General features: G+C 46.4%; 1 protein-coding gene across 3 annotated transcripts in view; it reads left to right on the top strand.

The window, feature by feature from the left end:
• The first annotated feature begins 5,428 nt into the window (after positions 1 to 5,428).
• The window catches only part of CDCP1 (CUB domain containing protein 1), a 28,680-nt gene continuing 24,490 nt past the window's right edge, over positions 5,429 to 9,618 (top strand). For all 3 annotated transcript variants that reach the window (XM_069811168.1, XM_069811160.1, XM_069811176.1), the window contains exon 1: positions 5,429 to 5,565. In XM_069811168.1, coding sequence (XP_069667269.1) covers positions 5,490 to 5,565 — 76 coding nt within the window. In that variant the 5' untranslated portion in view covers positions 5,429 to 5,489. The remainder of the gene's footprint in view (positions 5,566 to 9,618) is intronic.

Here is a 9,618-nt window from a genome sequence, read left to right as displayed (position 1 = left end):
CCTGACTTTAATGCACTTTGGCATTTATGTTAGCTCCCTTCCCTTGCTCCTCCTGAGTCACTTGCTTCCCCCGAGAAGCGGCTCACCAGACCTGCTCTGGGGTGCTGGGGCAGACTTACTATGCAGAATCACTTCAGTAGAAGAATTTGTTTAGTAGAAGAATTGCTTTAAGAAGTTATCAAAGGAATGGAAATGTGTGCATATGGCTCACATATTCACAAATATACAGAAGACCATAGGGGGCTGTCTGCCCGGCAGGCAATAAAAATCCCATCTCCTTCCATATTTGTTGAGGTAGTCATGAGTCTACAACTCCTTCTTCTCCACGCAGCTACCACAAACAGCGGGGAGGTGTCACATCCCATGAGTGACGGATACGCCGTATTACTATAGCTGGATATTCCTGCTAGGATTGAAGCAGAGGTAACAGTGACTTTGGTTCTCTTGAACAGAGACAAGGGAACATAGAAAGTTCTTCGGTCTTCCCTTCATATTAACCTGCTTTGTCTTAATTAGTCTGCTAGGATGATGCAACTATGGTACAGGGGAAATAGATCACTTTCATAAAGTATGGTAAGTAAAACCAGCTTAAAAAATAAATATGCTATTACACATTTTCATGCCTACCTCAGTCAGGAGGTAGCACATTCACTATATTCCAGTAATAAGCTTCAGGTAGTGAAAAAAATACACCTGGAATTTTCTAGGGTTGAAAAATGTGGTATTTTCTGTGCTCTTGCAAGAGATACTGTACTTCTTGCCATTCTCCTACCATAGTGAGCTGAGCTGAGCTTCCAGCCCAGGGAAGCAGATGCTGTGCATCATTGCCGTTCTTAACTGCGGCAGAACTGGAGAGCCAGCGCATAGCAATTACCCCAGTTCGTCAGATCCCAGGAAAACGGAGCTGCACTCAACCCTGTCTGGTGCGGACAGACACCAACAGCCCCAGGTTCTGCTCCCTCTAACATGCCCTTTTCTCTTTTATGGGTTCTGCCACCTTTTGCTTATATATTTGCAAGCTCTGTGGAGCAAGGCTCACTCTCAGTGTTTGCACTGTGCCTAGGGTGAAGGTGTCTGTCTTGGGTATGGTCTTTAGGCATAACCAGAGTATCTAGTCATAAAGCAGCTGCTCAATCTGATCTTTTTAAGAACAGAGGAGATTAAATACTTGGAAATTCAGCTAGAATACCCAGTGAATGCCCTACTTCTCACCAGCGCAGGGTACTCGTCTGGTGCTCTTCAGGCAGCTGGACGAGTGTCACACAGCTGGCCAAAAGCTGCTTTGGTTTACCCAGCAAAGGCAAATGCTATCTCATACAGCAGCTGTGTTTCAAGCACAATGAACTGCATCTTGATCACTCTTTCTGAGGCTGCATCGGCTTTTCTGTCACCTGCTTCATGGACATCCGCACTAAATACACACCCCATTGTTTCAGGATTCGCTGAGCTTGTTCTGCTGTTGAGAGTCAGAGCATGGTAGGAACTACCAACCTAAAAATTACTCAAGTGAACTTTCTCTCATCGGGACAAAGAGCACATTTACGTGGGTTTTTCTTAGTGTGATGTTATTGGATATTTTCTCAGCAGAATTTTCCCCAGGGCTGATTTTTTTTTTTTGGGGGGGGGGTCTGTGCCTATGTGCCTGTATGGTTATTACTTTAATGATTTCATTCTAGGTGAAAAAAAGTAGGGAGCGGAATCTCTCATTGACAACGACTGGTAGGAACAACACTGGCTCAGTCTCTGACATGTTCATTTAGCTATGTCACATACACTGAATGTGGGGATAAAGAAGCTGAAGTGGGAGATTTGCTCCTCAAAAATAGTCTGGTTTAGAATCCTGTGCTTCCATGTACGGCTTTTCAGTGTGTTCTTGTAACTTGCCTTGTGTAATTCATGGGGTGTTTCCAGGCAACGGGTATGATTCCCATAGACAAAGGAGAGAAATATTTTTGACTAACCAGCACATACATGTTTTTTTCTCATTTTATCCCATTTTAATCTCTTCCATGCATTCCCTTGCTAAACTCACATTTCCAAGGTGATTAATCCCAGCTCTTCCACAGAAGTGCATCGACATTACTGTGGTCAGCCCGGCAGTAAAGCTCACCACCGAACAATGATACATGGCCCATATGAAACGGCTGCTACAAAGCACTTCAAGTCACCCAGAAGAAGAATACTATAACAATGACAAATAATGGTAACAAGGATTAAACCCTCTGATTTTCTATACCATTTCCAGCTGGACCAGGGCACTGTGCATTAAGATAATGAGAGGCAAAAGCCAAATTAGCTGGTTTTGATGGAGCTTTCATTGCGTGTGGGCACACTCTGACTGCAGACGCAATTATTTCTCAATCCGTGGGAGCTTCAGTCCGTAGACTTGCATACCACATTAAGCTGATCCCGTAAGACTGGCCCCCAAATCTGACCCGGCTGACTCTTGTTCTTTTCTGAGGAAATGACTGTAGAGCAGGGAGGAGGAATGTAAGAGATACGTGCTGCTTTTGCTCGCCTCCAGCCTGAGATGGTAGGTCTGCTTACAAACACACATTTAACCCACATTAGGACCAAATCAGGATCCTTCCAGTCACTGTCAATATATAAACATAACCAAAAAGAGACGAAAACCAGAAATGCCTTAAGCACACACACAAGAAAATGAAGATGGAAAAATTTAAAAATACTTTGTCTTCAATAAAAAGACTGACTTAGGGAATTGTTCATCAGCTGCATCAGCCAAAATAGACAACGTGGACAAATTGACAGTATCACAAGAGTATTCACTGTCTCAAGAAAATACACTGAAGTGAAAGTTGAGAGCTATTTCAAAGGAAATTTTGGTTAAAAGATATGTGGAAGGAGGAGGGTCTCTTGCTCTTCCTCCAGTTTTCCTTCTTTCTTCATTTTAAAAACAAAGTTGAAGCAATTAAAGTCATAGCAAAGCAGATTAAGTTGCTTTTATGCTTAGCTGATCAACTCTTGTCACTAGAGTGATAATTCCTCACCCAGGTCCTCACTCTTTGCAGACAGAGAAGAGTCTGATTTTAGCAGGGTACCTGTTTAACAGCATTCACCTTCAGAGCATGCTTTCTTATCTCCTAGATGTTGGAGCATCATCACGGAGAGCAGTACACCTCCACTTGCACTGTACTCTGAGGGTCAGGGTGTTCTGGGGGAGACACGTGGAACAACTCTTTCACTTTAGCCCTGCCAGCCCCCAGGACTTCGCTGTAGCATCCTGCCATGTCTAGACAAAAGGTGTTGATGGAGATTGACTCCTTCATTGTAGCTGATTCTACAGTGACCAGGAGTGCTACTGCTGTAAGGCAGCGCATTAGCTGTGCAAGCCCTAATGAAGTCAATGGAAGATGCCTTCCCTTTGTGTTGGTAGTTTTTTCCCCCACAGAATTATGTATACAGACAGGCAATGGTTTTTGACTTGAAGTGGTCATTTCTGCATGCTTTCCCATGCCAAATACTTTAAGCATCTTAATGCAGCTATCTACACTGTTTATGTAACAGTAGATGTCAAAATCCCCTAGGAAGTGACTCTCAGAACTAGCCAGTCCGTCACTACACAGCCCTCTCAGCCCTACGGAGGAGCACTCCCTCCCCGTCACACTGGGGAAATCATAGAATCATAGAATCATTTAGGTTGGAAAAGACCTCTAAGATCATCGAGGCCAACCATCAACTCAACACCACCATGCCCACTAAACCATGTCCCTAAGTACCACATCTACGTGTCTTTTAAATACCTCCAGGGGTGGTGACTCAACCGCTTCCCTGGGCAGCCTGTTCCAATGCCTGACAACCCTTTCAGTAAAGAAATTTTTCTCTAATATCCAATCTAAACCTGCGCTAGCACAACTTGAGGCCATTTCCTCTCATCCTATCACTAGTACAGACTGTCTGTCCCTCAGTCCATCGCCTCCAAATCAGAAGGAAGTGAACTTTGGTGTCTCACAGAGGTGATGTCCACCTGACTAGCTGATGTTTATAGAGCTTACAAAGGAAATTAGATGATGATGTGCTCATTTGGCAATGCTGGCGACCAGAGGGGCGACCAGAAATCTGTTGATTTCTCTGCAGTCATATAACCAGTTAATTACTTTCTTATTAACAGTGTCCTGTTCTAAACACTGATAATTTTTTTTTTTGCCATACACATTTTCTTTTAATGGCATATTCTTCAATAAAATGAGTAAAAAGCCGTAGTACGCAGAAGACCACTGAACAACAGATTTCTTTATAAAAGAGGTGTGAAGATCTGCCAGGAGAGCTGAGTATTCTTGTTGCCAGCTGAAATCAGCACGAGCAAAGGGTCTTCGGTCTTCTCCAAAGCTTGGTCTTAAATATGTAAAGGGCCTGGAACCTCTGCCATAATTTTTACTTTTCTCCTTCTTTGAACATGAATATTCGTGTGTATATTTCTGTAATAGCCAGGTGCTGTTGTGGGGTAGTGTGAAGGTACTGGGGTTTTGTAACGATATTGCCAAAGTAACAAATGTTCCAAAGCAACCAATTCCTAGAAGATGAGCTGTCTGACGTTAGTAAGGTATTTACTCACCAGGCAAACATCTACTCCTGACTATGTCATGATGGTTTCTGCTCAGAGTTTTTCATTGCAAAGTCCCCAAACATTTAACAAGCAGGATACGAACCGCTGCTCTCTGGGAGGAACCTACTTCTGTGTGAAATGTGGCACTGCCCAACACAGAATCGTAGAATGGTTTGCGTTGGAAGGGACCTTTAAGGTCAGCTGTCTACATCTGTCCACATCTTCAACCAGACCAGGTTGCTCAGAGCCCCATCCAACCTGACCTTGAACGTTTCCAGGGACGGGGCATCCAGAATTTCTCTGGGCAGCCTGTGCCAGCGTTTCACCACCCTCAGCATAAACAATTTCTTCCCTATATCTAGTCTGAATCTACCCTCTCTTAGTTTAAAGCCATTACCCCCTGTCCTACTGCTACAGGCCCTTCTAACAGGTCCGCCCCCTTCTTTCTCGTCAGCCCCCTTTCAGCACGGGAACCATGGCCGGATGAGGAGATGACCTATCTGCTCAGAGATGCTTCCGTAGGCAAGCTGCCCTTTCCCCAGCCCCAACGAGGGTGCGAGGGGAGCCTGCTGGCCAAAACCCCGCAACTCTTCGGTAGGAGCTAATAATGTCGGAAGTGCGGGGGCGGGGGGAAGCGTCCGAGCCAGGTGTAACAGCAGAAATAACACCCTCCGGCGGCGGCAGCGGCGGCACTGACTACGGGCCGCGCCTCCGCCGCCCCCGCCAGGCCAGGCCGGGCCGAGCCGAGCCGAGCCGAGCCGAGCCGAGGCGCCCGGGAGGAAGAGGAGGGACTTCACCTGCCGCGGCCGGCCCTGCCCCGCCCCGCCGCGCCCCGCCCCGCCCCTCCAGGTGCGAGGTGGAGCAGGAAGCGGCGGCGCTGAGGGGACTCGCGCCCGCCTCAGCGCCGGGCCCATGCGGGGAGATGGCGGCGGGCCGGGCGCTGGCCGCCCTGCTGGCCGCCCTGCTGGCCGCCTCGGCGCAGCTCCTCCAGCGGGAAGGTAGGGTAGGGCCGGGGCCGGGGCCGGGGCGGACGGGGCTGCGGTGCGGCGGCTTCTCCTCAGCCCCGGCTCGCCCGGTGGGGCTGCCCGGGCAGCGGGGACCTGCCCGGTGTGCGGCTGAACCCTGCCTTGCTTTTCTTGGCCGCGCCGTAGGCGAGAGACCGGTAACTCTTGGGTTTAACTGCGCGCGTTGCTGCTCGTTTAATGAGGATTAGTTATTAAAGCGGGGGGTAGGACCGCATCGTTCCGTTCAGGCGGTGCCCTATGGCACCGGGAGGAGCGTGTGCGGGTCGTCTTGCTCCTGTGTCGGCAGGCGGGGTGCTCGGGCACGGCTTATAAATAACCTTGAAATAGGGACACCCAGTCTGAGCATTCCTTTTTCCTTCTCTTTTAAATAAACACTAACAAGGTAAATGATTTGATCTTTACGTCCTCGCTTGCTAGAGTATTGATTGTGGCAGTAACTTCACAAAGTCCTTTTCCCGGGATGCCAGCGGAACAGCTGTACAGAGCCGGAGCTTGCAGGATCGTGCTCTGTGTCGGACAGTGCAGTCACGTAAGCTTTGAAGCGAAGAGAATGATATTATTTATATACGGCAATGGATAAACTGTACGTGCTGGGAAACAGAATGGCTTGTGTGCCCAGCTGGTCAGATAGTTTAATGGAAGGCTGCTGCTCGCTACCAACTCTGGGTCTCTTGAAATTCCTGGATGTTTGATGCAATCCTGTGTATATTACCCGTGAATAATTTTCTTAAATCCTGTCTGTGACCCCAAAAGAATTCCGGTTATGAACACGGAGACAGTGTGTGGGGTTATCCTCAATTTCCAAAGCTGCTTGATTGCAAAAAATGGCCATCCTCAAATCTAAACAGTCTGTTTTATAGCTATTAGTCCTGTTAAAGACTCTTGAAGTATGAGTCCTTCTAGGCAAAATAACCGCTGAGTTACTTGCAGTGACTAGGAATAACTTAGAGTCTGATGTGAAATTTGTGCCTTTTTAATGTTTCTATTACCTTTAACCGTGCTGGTTATGTTGAAGTGTGGCTCATGGCCATTGTTATTATGAACAATAGAGTCTAAACCTTGGCCGTGAAATTGGACAGCACTGAGGCTTAAGTTTCATGCGGTGTAGCCTTTTAAATAAAATATTTGCATTAATGTATTGCCTCTGAGTCAAGTGAATGACAGCTATTTACCTCTCTAAGCCTCTTCAAAGGAAAAAGAAAGAATATTATAATGTGGTTAATTGTGTGTTGTTTTCAAAGAAAACAAACTTTTAGAACCTTAGATGGGTCAGTGCTAGAAGGAGAGGAGCTAGACTTTCCAAAGATCTTGTGTTGTTGAAATCGCAAATGAAAAAAATCCTCAGCTGCATCTTTTTTCATACATAGGTCTAGACCTTCACTGGGAGATGCAGCAGTATGAATCATACATTCACACATTATTCCTCACTCTCTGGTCAAACTGTATTATCAAAATCCTTTGTTCCTCTTATTCCACCCCCCCCCCCCCCGCCCCCAATCTTCTTGATGCCTGACATTAAACTTCATGGGCTTGCTTTTGAGGCACAGTACAGCTCATTTTGAGCCAGTGTCTGATTTTTGCTTATTGGCATCATCTGCTCCAGCTTCTTCCCCTCTCTCTTGTTTAAAACATCCAAACGAATTATGCATTCGCATTGGCATTTAAAAAAAAAAGTGTATACCTGCTTTATGCAAGGTTGAGCCCACACCATTGGTGTGGTTGGGTGTAGTAGTGAGCAGGATACCAGCTGTGTGGCGGCAGTGGGTGTGGGCTGTGTCCCTGGAGAGCCAAGCAAGTCTCCTTTGCGTGTGATTGTAATAACTCTTGTTGGGAAGGTGGCAAAACCAAATCGGATGGGAAGGTGCAGGAAGTAGAAGGAAGATGGCGAGTCTGACGAAGAACGTTTAGTCTATCCTTATTGTGCAAACCTTCCCTACAAACGAGATGTCTGTGTGGTCCGGGGCTTTCTTAGCTTAATCTAGAGGAACCAGGGAGAGAGACCTCCCCAACCACTGGCCTTGCCCTCGGGCAAACAGTGAAGTTGCTCTGTAAAGCAAAGTTAGTAACAGTGAACTTGCATAAAACACCACTGGCAGACCCAGTGGTTTGCTGCCACTGATGGTGGTCCCTCTTCTTATCTCCTTCAGTCCCTTCCTTTCCAACTGTGTGCTTCTGGCCGCTTGTCCCTCTCCTGCACAAGCACCATGGCTCCTGTGTGCCAGGTCCTCTGTCACCCTGTCAAATTCTTTAACTCTGTGCCGCCTTCTTCTTTGTGGACCCCCAGCCCCTCCCCCCAAAAAGAGGTGGCTCAGTCCCGGCTGCATTAGTGGCACGGGTTGGCAGGCTGAAGGTTGTGATGGTGTGAGCGGGACCAGAGAGGGGAAGGGTGCCTTCCCAGGTTTGTTGGCAGATCTCGTGTGCCCTTCATCCCAGCGGGAGTTGCTTTTGGTATTGCACAACCAAAACTGAACGTTTCCCTGAGCAAAGGTTTGTTCTGAAAACCCAGGGTAGTTCAGGTTAAGATTTTCCCCCACACCCCTATATAGTTTGTAATTTTTAAGGTGCTGACATTGGTACTGGCTCTGCTGTTGCTGCGTTCTGGCTGTGAGTTGCAATAATCTCCCTCCCTTTCAGCGAGGCCAGGTTCAGGCTGGGCGTGCAGAGGTTCAGGCTGGGCGTGCAGAACCATGCATGAGGTGGGTATGAGGCACACGTGCCTCTTCTTGGGGACTGGTGATGCTCTGGTGGGACAGCTGCACATCTTGGTGCACCTGTCTCTAAAGCCGTCTCTTGTCATCCTGGATGAAGTCCTTTCTTTTCTCACGTTCTCCCTCCAGCCTTTCCCAGCAGGTACAGTGTTATGGTGTTGTTCTTGCTGTCCTGTAGGAACGGGTAGGTCAGGCGTGGCCAGTCACATTGTCTGCAGAGGAGCTTGTGTGTCTTCTTCAGATGCAACTTTATGCATAACATAAATTATCAAATGAAATATTGGTTAACTTAAAGGTGGAAAATTACAGAAAGAAGTATTTGGTGTGATAGCTGTGTATAGACGTGGGAGTGTTAATGAAGTATCACGTACCTGACCTTTGAAAATGTGTTTTCCAACTAAAAACATGTTTCTTTGAAGCACGAATAATGAAGTTAATCAGACTTTTATGATGTCTATGAAACATAAACAAATATTTCAGATTTAAAGTATCCTTATGTGATAAAATCTGCATATGTATTTTGGGGTTTGTCTTTAAAGTGGTGGTGTTATAATAAGTAAATTGGCAGATAATGCCGCATTGTTTCTTGCTCTACCCTCCAGTTAACTTTCTCTTGGCAATTGACTGGTTTGAGTCCCACGTCAGTGTTAACATTTAAAGCTGCTTCTTTTAATAAAATACCCCCCCCCCCCCAAGCTGTTAGCAGGGTCTTTCTGCTGTTCTGACAGAATATAAATAACCAGCCTGTTTGTGCTCCTCTGAAAGTTGGTGGAAGCTGGATTATTTCCATTCTGAATCGCTGTTTGCTTACTCGATCGAGACCTCTCCTTTTAAGACCACAACTAATGTGCAAGAGTATTTGGTTGTAACTTTTTTTTTTGCTTGCCTCATGCCATTATCAGTCTAGAGTGCTTAGTTTTTACTCTCTAGAAAATAACATGTGTACAGTAAATTACTACTTATTGTGTGTCTTAGTTCTGGTGCTACTACCTTAAATTTTCCACCAGAAAATACGCCTAATTTTTCTTCTCAATTCCAGATTTTTGCAGGTTTGAGATGTTTGTTTTTAATAGGTGAGCCTTGTCTGTGTGTGGTTTTCATTTGTTTGTCTTTTTTAAGTCTGAAAGGATGTAGAGGTAATGTGAAGGCCCCAGTGGGAATGTGAGGTGGTGGGAACATGAAAATAGTTGAGGATTAATACACCGAATTGAACTTCTTGTCCGTAGCAGCACAAACGACCCCCGATGTGAGTGCCCCCACCAGAGATCCTCAGTTAGGTCATGGTCTCTGGAGTCATGTGTGAATGATGTGTCTCCAA

The sequence above is a fragment of the Haliaeetus albicilla genome, chromosome 2, assembly GCF_947461875.1.
Source record: "Haliaeetus albicilla chromosome 2, bHalAlb1.1, whole genome shotgun sequence".
NCBI classification, from domain to species: Eukaryota; Metazoa; Chordata; class Aves; order Accipitriformes; family Accipitridae; genus Haliaeetus; species Haliaeetus albicilla.
This window is presented reverse-complemented; position numbering and strand designations above follow the sequence as displayed.